At 37.4% G+C, this 16,444-nt stretch overlaps 6 protein-coding genes across 6 annotated transcripts in view; 5 read left to right on the forward strand and 1 right to left on the reverse strand.

The window, feature by feature from the left end:
- The window catches only part of LOC104716970, a gene marked incomplete in the record, with an annotated part of 5,164 nt that extends 2,450 nt beyond the window's left edge, over window positions 1–2,714 (reverse strand). Inside the window, 7 exon segments of the mRNA XM_010434463.2 lie at window positions 1–163; window positions 287–1,080; window positions 1,168–1,276; window positions 1,520–1,606; window positions 1,710–1,808; window positions 1,954–2,064; window positions 2,157–2,714. Of these exon segments, the coding sequence (XP_010432765.1) occupies window positions 1–163; window positions 287–1,080; window positions 1,168–1,276; window positions 1,520–1,606; window positions 1,710–1,808; window positions 1,954–2,064; window positions 2,157–2,246 (1,453 nt within the window).
- LOC109126803 (uncharacterized mitochondrial protein AtMg00810-like) lies at window positions 2,677–4,179 on the forward strand. Its single transcript, XM_019230655.1, has 2 exons — window positions 2,677–2,746; window positions 3,131–4,179. Exons 1-2 carry the CDS (start codon window positions 2,677–2,679, stop codon window positions 4,177–4,179), a joined length of 1,119 nt encoding a protein of 372 aa, XP_019086200.1.
- LOC104716971 (vesicle-associated membrane protein 711) lies at window positions 4,744–6,715 on the forward strand. The gene is made up of 4 exons (XM_010434464.2): window positions 4,744–5,176; window positions 5,453–5,643; window positions 5,752–5,915; window positions 6,282–6,715. Exons 1-4 carry the CDS (start codon window positions 4,960–4,962, stop codon window positions 6,367–6,369), a joined length of 660 nt encoding a protein of 219 aa, XP_010432766.1. The 5' UTR covers window positions 4,744–4,959; the 3' UTR covers window positions 6,370–6,715.
- On the forward strand, window positions 7,518–10,156 carry LOC104716972 (uncharacterized transporter C405.03c-like). Its single transcript, XM_010434466.2, has 8 exons — window positions 7,518–7,924; window positions 8,191–8,589; window positions 8,696–8,913; window positions 9,097–9,167; window positions 9,269–9,370; window positions 9,463–9,580; window positions 9,720–9,855; window positions 9,941–10,156. The coding sequence occupies exons 1-8, from the start codon at window positions 7,844–7,846 to the stop codon at window positions 10,001–10,003; spliced, it is 1,188 nt and encodes a 395-aa protein (XP_010432768.1). The 5' UTR covers window positions 7,518–7,843; the 3' UTR covers window positions 10,004–10,156.
- Window positions 10,465–13,002, forward strand: LOC104716973 (ER membrane protein complex subunit 7 homolog). Its single transcript, XM_010434467.2, has 7 exons — window positions 10,465–10,664; window positions 11,006–11,052; window positions 11,756–11,855; window positions 12,084–12,147; window positions 12,234–12,350; window positions 12,454–12,562; window positions 12,756–13,002. The coding sequence occupies exons 1-7, from the start codon at window positions 10,564–10,566 to the stop codon at window positions 12,839–12,841; spliced, it is 624 nt and encodes a 207-aa protein (XP_010432769.1). The 5' UTR covers window positions 10,465–10,563; the 3' UTR covers window positions 12,842–13,002.
- LOC104716974 (hydroxyproline O-galactosyltransferase HPGT2-like) lies at window positions 13,217–16,250 on the forward strand. The gene is made up of 12 exons (XM_010434468.2): window positions 13,217–13,644; window positions 13,981–14,044; window positions 14,170–14,219; window positions 14,302–14,486; window positions 14,557–14,617; window positions 14,713–14,785; window positions 14,896–15,019; window positions 15,118–15,205; window positions 15,314–15,364; window positions 15,458–15,529; window positions 15,647–15,759; window positions 15,909–16,250. The coding sequence occupies exons 1-12, from the start codon at window positions 13,508–13,510 to the stop codon at window positions 15,929–15,931; spliced, it is 1,041 nt and encodes a 346-aa protein (XP_010432770.1). The 5' UTR covers window positions 13,217–13,507; the 3' UTR covers window positions 15,932–16,250.

A 16,444-nucleotide genomic window follows, 5' to 3' on the forward strand; every position in this document is an offset into this window, starting at 1 on the left:
CTCTTAATTTTAACTTCATTTCCATCTCGTAAGATTTTTGTCTAAGTTCTTCCATATCCCACTGCATCTGATTGAATCTTTCCCTCTCGCTCATAATAGCTTGCTCCAAGTTCTCTTTGCTTCTCTGCTTAGTAGTTTCAAGTTCCCCTTCTAGATCATCAACCTGAGCAGTAAAAACAGCATTACAACACTACCATTCCCTCCAAAGAAAAATTAATAAGATACGGATGTTTAGAACTAAAATTGAAAAAAAAAACAGCAGTCGATGTTACTATTCTAATTGTACCTTTTTGTTCAGGTAATCTTTCACCGCTATCTCTTGATTTAGTCTTGCTATAAGATCTTCCATATCTGTTTTTGCATTAACAAGTCTCTCATTCGTGGCTAACAAAATTCTGTTCAATTTATTCCGCAGCTCCAGTGGAAGAACTATTTGTGCACTACCCTGCCTCTCCGAGTTACCAGCAAGCCCAGCTCCAAGTGATACAGCAGGACCTCGGCGTAGATCCAGGTAGCTATCACTGCTTGAACTTAGGAGACCAGGTGTTGATGTTTCACCAGTGTGTAGAGCAAACCCATCAGCACTCTCAACAGAAAGCTTTCTATCATGCATTACTGAGTGGGATGATTCTGGTTCAGAAAGAAGTCGTGAGCCATTGTTAGCAAGAAATACACCTTTAGAAGCATTTCCATTATACACATCCTTCCCTAGGATACTATTGACATATCTTGAGCGAGCTTTATGCTTGGGAAAGTCTTCAAGTTGCTCAAGAATAGTTTGGCTCATTGAAAGTCCCTCGTCAATGTTGGACATGCTGAAGTTAACGAGCTTCTCTATTGGATTTGTAATATCCTCATCCAGAGTTAGATCTTCGGTGCCAATTTCAGAAATATCATCCTGTCCTAAACTTGGAGATCCAAGCTCAGATGTTTCATAAGCAGTATCACTGCCATAGTCAGATGTGAGAGAACTCCCACCCGCATGAAACAAGCTCAGACTTGGGTGAACCAAAGGAGAGGAACTTGTGCTATTTCTATCATTATTTGCATCAGAGGCATTCTGATCTACATCTTGGCATGCTGAAAAGCAAGATCATGTTAGACAGTAATCACATATTACAGAACTGACCAATGCACGACTTAAGTGCATACTGTAATAGCTCATACCAGACCTAGCAGCAGCTTCTAGTTCAAGAAAGGATGCAACTACGACACTTCTTGCCAATTCTATATCAGATAATAGCTTCGTTATCCACTCCTCAAGAGAGCACCTTCTCTGCAACAAGGTCACAACTATCACTTGTGAAACAAATAGTTTGCACGAATAATTGTAATTTTTCTGTTGGGACATGGCTTTCCATATATTTATACACATGAAGTCTACCATTAATCTGCATTATTCGTACTTAATCTTGGTTGGGAAGAATTGGAGGAAGGGGAAAGAATAGCACTAAACAGAAAAGATATTGAGCATAACAGCAGTTACACAAGTTATCTCATTCAATTAAAAAATGCATACCTCTTCTAACACTGCTCTGCTTTTCATACGCAAGAGCCCTTTGGGAGGAGCTGACGGAAAACTTTTTCTAGGAAATGTTCTTTTAAGCTGTAAGGAAAACATGAACGTACACATACCGTCAACAACATTACATTTAATCATACAGAGAGGTAGTATATAACCCTTATATTGAAGGAGAAGAAATACTTACATCGGATAATAGCTTAAGAAAATCATTAAATCTTCTCAACACTCCTCGCATTGTGGTAACACCTTCAGGGGATTGCAAACTTACTTGAACCCTGTAAAACTGTTCCACTAAAATATATGTAAGCAAGTTCAACTAAATAATTATGACACAACAACAAAACTCTTCAGCAGCACATTAGAGCTAATTCCATTGATCATGTTTAAGTTTGTTGATTCCAAATGACAAATTCAGTAAAGTAGATTACCACTACAGGGTCTGAGTTTCTTGACTTTGGAAGAACAATCCATGAAGGTATAGTGACACAATAACTCCATCCGGTTCGTGGATCATGAGGCCATACTGTATCTCTACCATTCTGCGCCAAAAAAAGAAGATAATAAAGTTTGCAGCTTCCAAATAAACAACATATTAAAGTATCGAATTATGGAAACATAAGTAAGAACTCACCCATTTGCGCGGGGGAGGACTCCAATCCATTCCCAATGGAAGCGGCGATGTTCCGTCATGCCTATGCTTCGGCGGACTCCGTCTCTGCATCACCACCTACTTTAACTCTACCTATCTCTCCAGTTCTCCGGAATCAGAATCTGATATTCCGATCAGAACCAATCAGAGACGCGGATCGAGCCAGTTAATTTCCCGATCGGGAAAACCTCAAATTACCGCAATTCCAATCAGAAATCTTAGGATTAAGATCGAAGAGTAGGGTTTATGAATGAGGATCGTCGTCAGATCGAGAAGAGAGAGAGAGAGAGGACACAGAAGAAGAAGAAGAAGAAGAAGGGAACAGATGGCGTCTCTCAGGGTCTTCTCTTTCTCTCTGGGGTTGAATCCTCACGGACCACGGCGATTAACGGCGGTGTTCTGACGTCTATTTTAACGGAAAAGCCGATATAAAACAACAACACGTGATTTGACGGAGGCGCGAAGCTTACCGTGTATATATTATGTATATATATATAAATATATGTCCCACCTGGCACCTTCTTCTTCCCGTAAGATTCGTTCGGTTTGGGTCTCTGTGACTCGTGTACCACGTTTTGGTTTTGAGTTGGATTTTATGATCAGAGCTCATTAATAAGTATAACATTTTGTTTAGTTGGGCTCAGCTCATTATCCACGTCACTTTCATTTTTTTCTGCCATTATCTTTGCTTTTTATTTCTTCTTTTTTCAAAAGATATCAATTTCGAAAACCGAAATCTGATTTAGAGCAAAAAAAATTCCTAACCGAAAGGAAATGGACCATTTTCTGGTTTAATATACATAATAATAAAAAAAACACAAAAAAACCTCAAAAGATTAAACAAAAACTAATTTGTATCACTTTAAAATATCTTATTATTTAAAAGTTGATGAAGAGGTCTAAAGAAAAACTAATTTGTATCACTTTAAAATATCTTATTAATTTGTTTTTTCAAGGCACTCTAAAGGAAGAGATCTATGTCTCGCAACCACCAGACTTTGTGGACAAAGACAACCCACAATATGTTTGCAAGCTGAACAAAGCGTTATATGGGTTGAAACAAGCACCTCGCGCATGGTACCAAGAACTGAAGACGTTTCTACAAACCTCCGGTTTCAAAAATTCACTCGCGAATACCTCCTTGTTCATCTACCACAACGGCAATGACTACATTTATGTGTTGGTCTATGTGGATGATATTATTATTACTGGAGTTCCCTCTCTTGTTCAGGCTTTTCAGTTTGCTCTTGCACAACGGTTTTCTCTAAAAAAACTTGGTCCATTGAGCTATTTTCTGGGAATCGAGGCCACGCGATCTTCTCGCGATATGCATTTGATGCAACGTAAGTATATAATTGATTTACCCACCAAAACTCGTATGCTTGATGCCAAACCAGTTGCCACACCGATGGTCACGTCGCCGAACCTTACTATTGATTCTAGTACTCCTCTTTCTGATGCGAAGGAATATCGAGCTGTCATCGGTAGTCTTCAGTATCTGTCATTCACATGGCCGAATATAGCTTTTGTTGTCAATCGTCTCTCACAGTTTATGCATCAGCCGACGGATAAACATTGGCAAGCGGCGCAGCATGTCCTCCACTATCTTGCTGGTACCAAGTCTCATGGTATTTTTCTTTGCTCAGATGCTACTCTTACTATTCACGCCTTTTCAGATGCTGATTGGGGTCGAGCTCACAATACCTACACATCTACGAACGCCTACATCGTTTACTTTGGTGCTAGTACGATCTCATGGTCCTCGAAGAAGCAACGCAGTGTCTCCCGGTCGTCTACGGAAGCTGAATACAGAGCGGTTGCCAATGCTGCCTCCGAACTCCGTTGGATTTGTTCTTTGTTATCTGAAATGGGCATAGTTTTACTGGTTGCACCTGTTCCATATTGCGATAATGTGGGAGCAACGTATTTATATGCCAATACGATTTTTCATACCCGCATGAAGCACAGAGTTATTGATTACCACTTTGTCCGTGAATTCATTTAATCTGGGGTTCTGCGCGTCGCTCATGTCTCCACTCACGATCAACTTGATGATGCTTTAACCAAACCTCTTCCACGTCCAAAGTTTGAAGAACTAATATCCAAGATTGACGTCAGACAACTGCCTTCATCTTGAGGGGATGTATAAGGAAGTGTATATATGAAAAATCTAATTGTAATTATCTATAAGTTAAACCCTAGTATGTAGACTATATATACTCTGTAAATCATTCATCTAAAATATCAATCTAAGCATTTGAACACAACTAATCTCCATAATAATTTGGTAAACAACACAAACTCTTTCAGATAACATGTAAATATTATATCCTTCCTATCTATAAATTTATACGTTTTAAAAAACATATATTTAAACATCAAAAATTCAAAATATTACAATTTGGTTTTTTTTAATGAAAAAATATAGAAATGTTACAGTTATAAAATTCTACTTACTAAAACTAAATTAATTCGATAAAATATGTGAATTTAATTTTGATCCTTATATCGATTAAAAAAATATATTTTGTATATATCAACGTAGCTATCAAATATATAATTTTAAAATCTGCTCCAGCTAAACTCTAAGAGGAAAGAGGAGAGAGAGAGAGAGAGATTCAATAATATGCAGCAGAAAGGGTGAAAAAAGAGCTAATTGGTTCTCCTCTCTTTGATTGATCCATCCACCGATCCATTCATTCGTTTTTGCAGGCTCTGTTTCCGCGGGAAACCCCTCGTTGACCTTGTTTTGATTTCGGCAAAGGAGAAGGAGGGATCCACGGATATGGCGATTCTGTACGCTCTCGTGGCTCGTGGTACGGTCGTTCTTTCCGAGTTCAGCGCCACGGCTACGAATGCCAGCAACATCGCCAAACAGATCCTTGAGAAGGTCCCTGGAAACGACGACAGCAACGTCTCCTACTCTCAGGATCGTTACGTCTTTCACGTTAAACGCACCGATGGCCTCACCGTTCTCTGTATGGCTGAAGAAACCGCCGGAAGTACGTCCTCCTCCATCTCCTCCCTTTATTCTTCTTTTTTCCCACACCCTTTATGTTTTCGATGTGTTTCTCGAATCTTGAGCTGCTGCTTCTATGGCTAATTAGTTTTAGGAAGTTTTGATCTTTTTTGGTCACAGTGGAATTCAAAGTCTGATCCTTTTTTCTTTCTGGTGTGAAATTGGGCCTTTTGTCTGAATGATCTTTCTGATATTGTTTCCTGATGTGTGTGTGAATTTGATCTTACAAAGTTCTTACAATTGAGATGTAATTTCTCAGGGAGTATTCCTTTTGCGTTTCTTGAGGATATTCACCAGAGGTTCGTACGGACTTATGCCAGGGCTGTTCATACAGCACAAGCTTATGCCATGAATGACGAATTCTCTAGAGTTCTCAGTCAGCAGATTGAGTATTACTCTAATGATCCTAATGCAGATAGGATTAATCGTATTAAGGGTGAAATGAATCAGGTCTAGAATTTCTCTTTAAAAGTTAAATCTGGTTTTGGATTTGTATAAATGACTTGGTTCTGAATCTAGGCTTTACCGTTGGCATACGTTCTTTTTGGCTTTGGACAGGTGCGGGGTGTCATGATAGAGAACATTGACAAAGTTCTAGATAGAGGTGAACGCTTGGAGCTTCTTGTCGATAAAACCGCCAATATGCAGGGGAATACATTCCGTTTCAGAAAGCAAGCTCGTCGTTTCAGAAGCAACGTCTGGTGGAGAAATTGCAAGCTCACGTATGTTTCCTAATATACCTTAACATTATTTTATAGGTTATCCATGAAATTGACCAATTTGCAGTATTATGCTAAAACTAGTTATGACCTAAGAACCCATTAAGCTATGGCAAGTGAAGTGCTTTACTAACCGCCAAATTTCACATTTGTAATGGCAAGTAAAGTGCTTTAACAACCCCCAAGTTCCACATTTCTAATGTCAAGTATTGAAGAAATGGAAGAAAACTTATCCTTTGCGTAAAATTTTACTCTTAAACGAAACATAAGGATTTTGGCATTTGTTTATTGTGCCTTTTATGAACAAGATCTCAAGTGAGAATTTGTCAAGAATGGAACATTGTTCCTAACCCTGTTTGTGTCGTGCAGGGTTCTCTTAATACTACTACTACTGGTGATCATATACATCGGTGTGGCCTTTCTCTGCCATGGACCTACTCTACCATCTTGCATTTAAGTGCTTTTATCTCTTAAGGAATCCATCCCGGTTCTGTGTGTTGCTGCCACTTTTTTTCTACCTCAATCTGATTGTAAGCCTCCTGTTTCCTCGGGCTTGTTCATGGGGCTTAAAATCCTTATGTTTTCAACTCACACTTATATGAAGTATTCTTATTTATAGAGCACTGTAAAAGCTCATTGCCTTGCAAGCTGTGTGAATTTTTGTTGTCATCACGTTCTATACATAGTGGGAAGTGAACAGGCTTGTTTCGTCTGATATGTTCATACAACTTGTCATGTTCTTCTTGTTTATGTGACTTCCTCTCATATAATCTTCTGCTAAGGGATTTGTTCATTATTTTAAATCATGGATCTGAATCGGGGTCCGGATGTAAAGAATGACTACTGGTACATCGTTTTTTTTGTTTTCATCCTATTACGATCTAATGTTTGGAGGCTTTTTGAACCTCTATAAAATGACATTATCCAATTTGGGATACATCTGCCACTTTGGTTTCTCTGCCGGTAGTTAAATGATGTTTGTTGTACATGTTTGACCCTACGTATGCAAAATAGTCTCACATCCATAAGTTTGATCAGAATCGAATGTAAGTAAATTATTAGAAAAGAAAGACAGGAGGAGAAAAAGATAAAATAAAATATAGGTATGAGTTAAGGCCTGACGCACCTCTCTCACCAACTTGACATCTTGTCATGCCACCTAATAGTAGCAAAATAAATAACTTATAGAATAGATATCTTAGAATAATGTAAGTTTTAAAATTTTTATTACACAAAAAAAAAATAATTTGCATTTCTATAATTTTAAGATCAATTTTGGTCGAACAACATCTTGTCTGAATAATGTATTTACTAATTAAAACATGGAATTTATCCCCGATATATATGACATATTATTACAAATTTTTACGCTATAGCCTATATACGTACACTTTACGGTTTAAATATCGTTACAAAACAGGAAAAAAAAAAAAAAAAAAGACGGCTAGATCACGCCTCCGAAAAGTATACAGTCCAATTAAAGTCTTTACTTTTTTATTTAGGACAAAACCAATTAAACTCTTTACAAAATAATTTGGGAATTTATTTTTTTTCTTACAGAAAATAATAAAAATAAAATAAATAATAAATGTGTTATGTTTTTTTCCTTGTCTAACGCTTTCCCTCAGCGTCTCCTTCCTTCCCTCGCGGTTACTCTTCTTCTTCTTCTTCCTTGCGTTTTAATAATTTTTTTTGTCTTCAGAGATGGTCAATTTTCTCGTCGTCTCTGGATTTCCCCTTTTTGTCTTCTTCACTCCACCTCATTCTTCGATTCACGTCCTCCTCGGCCTCTTCTAATCCAATCTCCCTCCCTTTATCCCTCGTCATCAGTTTTGAAGTCAAATTATCTAAAAGAGCAGATCTCTTCGTATTGATCCACTGAAACACCTGGATCTTCTTCGTTTCTGGGTTTCAATTTAAAACCTTTTTTGATGGGTTGGAGATACAAAGCTGGTTTGTTCTTGATTGGCACTGTTGTTATCATATGGGTCACCTCTGCTGAAGTTACTCAGGTGAATTGTTTAACCTCTTTAAATTCCCCCTTTTTTCTTTTGAAAGCTTGATTCTTTCGAGGTTTTGAATGTTTGGATTTGTTTAATTATCTGGATCCAATTTCCAACTCATTGTTCTTCGAGCTTCAAATTGGTGGGGTTGAGAGTTTTGATTCTATATTAAGAATAGATGAACCATACTCAAAATGCAAATTCAGATCTCTGTTTAAAAATGTGTAAGCTTTGGATATATTTATTGAATGATTTTTTACTTCAATTTTGACCAGGATATATTTACAGCCTATAAGCAGCCATTTGCAGTCACATACCTTGGAGCTTCTCTTATGATTGTTTACCTTCCCATTGCATTCCTCAAAGACTGGTTTTGTCGGTATTTAGATCGACGTTCTTCCAAAACCAATAAAGTTCCTTCTTTGGCCGACGGGTCTTCTTCTGTTGAGCTTGGTTCTCCTTTGAGGCACAAAATCATTGAAATGGGACTTCAAGGGACTATGACTAAGAAAGATAGTGAGGGACACCTTTCCTCCCACGAAGAAGATGAGAGGCCGTTGATCGGTGTTAGAGGTAAAGATGAAGTGCAGACTCTGAAACATGGGAAAGCTATCACTACAAAGCAGATTGCAATGTACGGGCTTTACCTCGCACCTATTTGGTTTGTGACAGAGGTGTGTTTTTTTTTCCCTTTGCTGTGTCTATTGTTTTGATAGTGCCTGAAAGTGTCTTCTTGTAACCATTGGTAATGATATCTGTTTGCTGTTTTTGATGATACAGTATCTGTCCAATGCTGCTCTGGCACGTACGAGTGTGGCAAGTACTACTGTATTGTCTTCAACCTCGGGACTGTTTACTCTTTTCATTGGTGTCTTTTTGGGCCAAGATACTTTGAACCTGTCGAAAGTAGTTGCTGTATTTGTCAGCATGGCGGGTGTGGTCATGACGACGCTTGGGAAAACTTGGGCTGCTGATGATTCGCAATTAAATTCGTCACTGTAAGTTTCCCATCCTAACTCTTTCACCATGCATCTTTTTCTGACGTTTTATCTTGGAAAGTGAAAGAATGGGTATGTCTCTCAATTCATAAGTGATAGCTCAAAATTGTCTCATTTGATTACATGAGTTGTCCAACTTCATCAACCATATTTTTTTAACGTACAGTTGATATTTGTGTTTAGCAACGGGCAACGGTCCCTTATGGGAGATCTCTTTGGGCTTCTCTCTGCAGTCTCTTATGGACTATTTACAGGTTAGAAAATGTTTTTGCACTTTGATCCTTTAATGATTCAAAAGATTTTGTGTGTTGGGGAGGATAACCTCGTGGCCACCCTTCTTTTATTGACAACACAGTGCTTCTTAAGAAGTTTGCCGGTGAAGAAGGAGAAGGGGTTGATGTGCAAAAGCTGTTTGGATACATTGGATTGTTCACACTTGTTGCGCTCTGGTGGCTTGGTATACTAATATCTTCCCATATTATTCAATTTTGCAAGTGCATCATCCGAAACGTTTTGTGTCTTAATCAAAAGTTTGGTTGTTTGTTTCAGTGTGGCCATTGACAGCACTAGGGATCGAACCCAAGTTTACGATACCACACTCTGTAAAAGTTGATGAAGTTGTCTTAGCCAACGGTTTTGTTGGAAGTGTCCTCTCTGACTATTTTTGGTACGTTTCAATGATTCTATGTTGTCAGCTTGATATTTACAAGTCTCTAGTTTATTGATAGGCTAGCTCCTAGAAAGAGGTGTGTAAATGTTTAGAGAATTACTCATCTGTTTTCGTACTTTTTTTTTGTAATCAAAAGGGCACTTTCTGTGGTGTGGACGACTCCGCTGGTAGCAACACTGGGCATGTCTCTCACAATTCCGCTTGCAATGGTTGCTGACATGATGATTCATGGTCGTCATTACTCCGCAATATACATTCTTGGCTCTACTCAGGTAACTACTCATGTTCTATCAAAATATGAGAAGAGGAATAATTTCCTGATGCTCAAGAATGAAACGTTTGTGTTTTTGTTTTCAGGTGTTTGCTGGATTCGTAATAGCTAACATATCGGACTTGTTCTCAAAGAAGCTTGGTTTGTAGCAGGATGATTCTTTGTTCTTTGTTCTTTTTTCTTTTTTTGTATGTGGTATTTGTGGGTAGAGAAATGTGTCATAGATTCTTGGTTGAATTGAAAGCTAAAAGGGGATTTTCCCTGTTTAATGAATGAAAGATAAGAATATGATTAGATCATTACCCCAACGTTTTTGATTCCCAAGTGAAATAGACAGTGTTTGCACTTTCAAACAACGTTTTTGACCAGAGAGCTGTTATTGAGCAAAATATGAAAGAATGATATATATGATTCGACTCGCTCTTAGATATCAAAACTAACCAATTCCTATGATCGAAAGACCTTCAAAAAACACTACTGATGGTTTGTATTAAGGGAATTGGAGGTAAGTTATAAAACCCGGTTTGTTAGCTTAACCACAATTTACAAAGGACCAATCACATTAAACGTTTGGTTAAAGCGAAAACCTTCTTGCAGCGTCAGAAGGTTTAGTTCGCATTATTGTTCTGTTTTGTTCTCTTCTCTCCTGATATCGGACGATTTATAAACTGGTCGTTTTTTGGCTTTGGACGATCTGCGGACGACGACCATGGCGCCGATTCTTAGATCCACTTCCCTTCTCGCTTTCTTCGTCTGCCATATTTCCCTCTTCTTCTGCTTCTTTGCTTCCAATCTTCCGATCTCATCTGGGTAATCAAATCTTTCAATCATCCTACAAATCTTCTAAATTTATTTTGATTTTTTTTTTTTACCTGCGTTACAGCTGAGCTGATGATAGAGAGCTTTTGATGTGTTTTTTTCCTGCTTTAGTAGCTGCTTTTATATCCTTTTAGCATTAGCCTCTTAATTCGTGGTTTAGTGATCGTGATACCTTCTTTAAGCTTTTGGGTTGATGATTTTTGCAACTTTGATTTCAATTTGATCTACTTACTTGATGAAATTTTAATACATCTAAGGATATTAGTAAATTTACCAGCTTTTGCTGATCTTTGAATTCAGCTGTTAAATTCATTCTTTCCTTTTTCATACAGGTCTGAGGATAGCTACACGATCACGGGTAGAGTAAGGATCCCAGCAAGTAAGTTTCTTCCTTTGCCTTGTAGTTATTCTTCAATTACTCAGTTTAGATTTAATCAATTTGTTATCTTTTTGGGGTTTATCTGTCAATTATCTGATTTTCTAAGCCTCCGGTTTCATGGCATTGTTCAAAGGAAAAAATCCAACTATCTACTACAACTTATTTCTTCTAATAAATCTGTGAGTCTAAATAGCAGATCAGTGGCTGTTATTACTCCTAGCTGTTTTGCAGCTTCCACTGGTATTATGTGTGTGTTTGCTTTGTGTAATTGATCTTACGCTTCTGATGTATATCCGTGGCTTTATATAGTGTCACCTAGTGAGAAACTAGGGTAGATCTATAGTAATTCTGTATGCATATTTCCCTCTATGCCTTACAGTCCCATTGGGGAGTTTTCAATGTAGGAACTTGCTATGTAGTACGACATCTCGATAAGTAGACTGGCTTAAGAGTAGTGTTTGCTCATTGATATGAGCAGATACATTTGTTTTTTTTCAATAGTGTTTTTGGAATATCATCATTGTTTTTTAGTTTGAGTACTGTTTTTTCGACAATGTAGTTTCTGTCATTATTGTCTTTGAGTGCTTCCTATTATTCTAAAGTTCTAACTACATGAGACTTTAAACTCCATCTCGTTTCCATTATGTAATAGCCTCACTACTCTCTTTTTTTTTGCAAACTAATGTTGAAGTTATTATGGCAGGCACTGTGATTGGTCATGCAGCAAAATTCTCAAATATCAAAGTTGTACTCAATGGTGGACAGAATGTTACTTTCCTCAGGCCCGATGGATACTTCACATTGTATCCTATTTTTCTTTCTTCAAATAATATTTCCTGTAGTATGTTTAAATTTTATATGTTAGGTTATTTACTCATGGCATCTACTAATTGATTCCTTAGACATCTTTCATATACGTCATCTGTAGCTTTTGGTATTTATATTGCTAGATGTAGATTGAGAAAACTTGATACTGTATTGTGTTGTGAAAACAAGAGTTTCTTTTTTCCTTTACTTCTCTAATTTCTAAGCCACAAAGTGCCAGCTGGGACTCATTTGATTGAAGTTAATGCAATGGGCTACTTCTTTTCTCCAGTAAGAGTTTTTTAGTTGCAATATTCTATGATTTCATCTTTTTTAAAGAACTCAATTCTCATTTGTCAATCAATGATTTAAATAAGGTGCGAGTTGATGTTAGTGCTCGACATCATGGCAAGGTTCAAGCAACACTAACAGAAACCAGGAGGAGTCTTACTGAGCTGGTTCTGGAGCCACTGCGAGCAGAGCAATACTACGAGGTGAATACTTCATACTTTGTCTTCTTCTTGTTTGTAGCTGCTTAGTTTTTAGCTATATATGCTTCTTTCTCCTGTTGTCTGATCGATCATGTACTATTTGCAGATGCGAGAGCCTTTCAACGTTATGGCAATTGCGAAAAGTCCAATGGGTCTTATGGTGGGATTCATGGTCGTTGTTGTGTTCTTAATGCCCAAGTTGATGGAAAACATAGGTACACTTCTCTAACCCTTCACTTGAATCCATGTATTGATAATTTGCAATCATTAAACCGGTTTGTGGATCTTGCTCTGTTCAGTAGCAATCAATTGCGACAGTAACAAACATAAGCAGTTCACAGCGTACCTAATCTCTAAGAGCTCTTTAAACCTTTACTGAACCTAATTGTTGGTATGTGTGATAAACAGATCCAGAAGAAATGAAGAGCGCACAAGAGCAGATGAGAAGCCAAGGAGTGCCTTCACTCTCTAGCTTGTTGCCAGCTAGCCGCTAATAGTTCTTTCTTCAGCAGCGTTAACCAACAGTCCCAAGACACAAGGGTTTTTTGAACTTGGTAAAAAGAGTTAAAAACAAGTTTCCAGGATAGGCTTGGAAGAAATTAGCGACAGCAAATTCCTGAAAGCGATCTAACATTGGGTTTACAAGATTGGTTAGTTGTATNTTTTTTCTTTTTTTTTTCTTTTTTTTTTTTTTTTTTTTTTTTTTTTTTTTTTTTTTTTTTTTTGTCTTTTTATTCATGTTGAATGAATTGCTCTCTTCTATTATTTTTTGGTTTAGAATGTTTTAAGTCCATTACACGAATCCTACTATTCAAATCAAAAATAAAATTTACATGTTTCCACAATTTTTCATTTTTATAAACCCTTCCGATGTATGTTTGTTGAGTTGTGTATCGTGATGATCGTAACACTCTGAATGCATCAGAGTGTTCAAAACAGTTTTCTTGTCACCTCAAATCGTAATGATGATCGCCGACGACCACGAAGAAACGGTTCCTTTGCCAAACAGAAAAAAACACTTACAGAAAATCCAAAAAAGAAATCGAACAAGGAAACATAAATCCAAAGCTACATTATTCTTATCTATTAACTTTCCTTGTTCACTTTCTCGATTTCGAATCTGATAAAAATTGTATCTCTCCCTCTCGTCGTGGATTTAGATGATGGAGAGCTTACCAACGACGGTCTCAGCTAAATCAGACCGGCGAGGTAGGTCGTCCAAGTCTCAGAATAACTCCAAGCCCTCTCTTATCTTAGCCTTCTTCTCTTGCCTTGCTTGGCTCTACGTCGCTGGCCGGTACGTCGCGTTTTTTTCTTTCTTTTCTCTATTTCCGATTGATTTGTTTCTCCGGAGTGAAAAAAAAAAAAAAAAAATCTCAGTGATTCTAGATTTTTCCTTCGAATTGCATCCCGGAATCGAATTATTAGAGTTTTAAGAATCGTCATCGTGATAGAACACTGCTTTTGTTCGTTGTTGTTGATAGATTCATAGATCTCGCAGATGCTAGATTTCTCTAGTTTCTATAATTTCAGATATAACTGTATTGCAATGTGTTTTTCGGGTTTATCCCTGGATCGGTATCAGTTGATTCTGATCTCTATTATGGTGGTGTTTGTTTCTTACTTGTATTAGGTTATGGCAAGATGCGCAGTACAGAGCAGCACTCAATACTGTGCTTAAGAATAATTATGATCAGGTTGGTCATTCCTTGTGCCTCTTTTGAATTTAGAAAGTTAGAAACTAGTATCCCTTGAGATGATTCATTTTCACTAGGTAAATGTTTTTGTCTTCAATGTTGATCATGTTGTTTGTGGAGTATAGAGGCCTAAGGTTCTTACGGTCGAGGACAAGCTTGTGGTCCTTGGATGCAAGTAAGTTGATTTTTTTTCTTCTGATTGTATGTTATTTCTCTTCTGCATGTACTGACTAACACAAAATGTAACTGTTTAATAGAGATCTTGAGAGGAGAATTGTTGAAACTGAAATGGAGTTGGCACAGGCAAAGAGTGAAGGCTATCTTAAAAACCAGAAAAGTGTCTCTTCTTCAGAAAAGAAGATGCTTGCTGTTATTGGAGTTTACACAGGCTTTGGAAGTCACTTGAAGCGCAATAAGTTTAGAGGCTCTTGGATGCCACGAGGTAGAATTATCACCTGCTTTGTTTGATACAATACATAAGTTTTCTCTTATGAAACCTTTCTTCTCTTTAGATGATGCTCTGAAAAAACTTGAGGAAAGAGGAGTTGTCATACGCTTTGTGATTGGTCGGAGGTTTTCCTACTCACTTTAGTCTTCATTTCTTTAGAATTTTGTTTTCAATTGCAAAGTTTTTCACGGTCTAATGTTAATGCTTTATAAATTGCCAGTGCTAACCGAGGTGATAGCCTAGATAGGAAAATTGACGAAGAAAATCGTACAACTAAAGACTTTTTGATTCTTGTAAGTAACGATAACTCGCTTGCTTCTTTTTGTTGCCTGCTTATTTAAATTTCGTCTTACTGATGTGGCTTCCAATCTATATTTTCTCTCGAAATATGATGGATTTTTAGGAGAATCACGAGGAAGCCCAAGAAGAGTTACCGAGGAAAGTGAAGTTCTTCTACAGTGCTGCTGTTCAGAATTGGGATGCAGAGTTTTATGTCAAAGTTGATGACAACGTAAACCTAGATCTTGGTAATACTTTCTCTTTCATGTCTTTGTCTTGCAAAGCTATGTTTGGTCCAATCAGGATAACAACGATGTCTTTGAGTGACATGTTTTCGATATAACAGAGGGGATGATTGGGCTTCTTGAAACCCGCCGTGGTCAAGATGGTGCTTACATTGGGTGCATGAAGTCTGGAGATGTGATTACCGAAGAGTTCGTATATTCTCTACTATCTTCAGTTCACATAATTGAGACTTCTGAGCTGTGACAATTAACATTCTCATTCTCATATTGTATGGGTGGTTTCTTGGTGGTATACAGGGGAAGTCAATGGTATGAGCCTGAGTGGTGGAAATTTGGGGATGACAAATCGTAAGTGTCTTGTACCTCAGAAGTCTTCTAGTTTATGTTAAGCCCTCGTGACCTGTGTTGTGTTTACTCAATTTATTTATTCGGTCTGTATAGGTACTTCCGTCATGCAACTGGTTCGCTTGTGATACTCTCCAAAAATCTGGCTCAGTATATCAATATAAACAGGTGAGGTTTCACAATTTGGCAGAAGATTTAGTCTCACAAAGAGTATATATGTCACACACACAAACCTAAGTTCATAATCATGGTTTATATTTTGCCCCGGTGTACATATAAATGTAGTGGATTGTTGAAGACATATGCGTTTGATGATACCACAATTGGATCATGGATGATTGGCGTCCAGGCAACATATATAGACGACAATCGCCTTTGCTGCAGCAGCACAAGACAAGGTGTGAATACTAAAATCTCTCACAAAAATTATTCTCATGATTAACTGAAGAATGCTTAGGTTTTGTTTTGTGATGTTAGGCCACAAATCATTTGGTCTTAGCAGCAGCTTGTTAAATTTACAACCAATGTAAATCTGTTTATTTTGCAGAAAAAGTATGTTCCATGGCATGATCGATGCATAGCTGATCCTCTTGTCCCCGAGCAAAGACACGACGGTTTCTCATTGCATTCATGGTGCTTCGATCCTCTTTGAAGCAAGTTCTTGGACCCAATACCAAATTTATAATTCGTTTTGTTAGAATGAGAGTATGATTAGGCCATTTGTTACAGTTTGTGATTAGGACACATCCCTTGAGCTTTGGAGTAAGAAAATGGGGAAATGGTATAGTTGTGAATGAAGTATAATTTTTTCGTTGTTTAATATTTCTCCGTCCATTTTAGCTCAATCTCTGAGAAGACTCTTTTTATTAATATCAAAATAGTAATAATAGTGTAGATGTAAATGACAATATAATTCAAATTTTAACCGAATATCTCATACTTCAATTTTTGAATGTGTTAATGAATTTAAAGTTCTAAACATGACAATTAAATTTAAAGTGAAACAGATTTTAAAACTTGCTGATAAAACAAAAACGACCGGCTCTCATTTGCCTAATTTCATGCGTTATTCAACTGGTTTAA

This window comes from Camelina sativa, chromosome 10, assembly GCF_000633955.1.
Source record: "Camelina sativa cultivar DH55 chromosome 10, Cs, whole genome shotgun sequence".
Taxonomy (NCBI): Eukaryota; Viridiplantae; Streptophyta; class Magnoliopsida; order Brassicales; family Brassicaceae; genus Camelina; species Camelina sativa.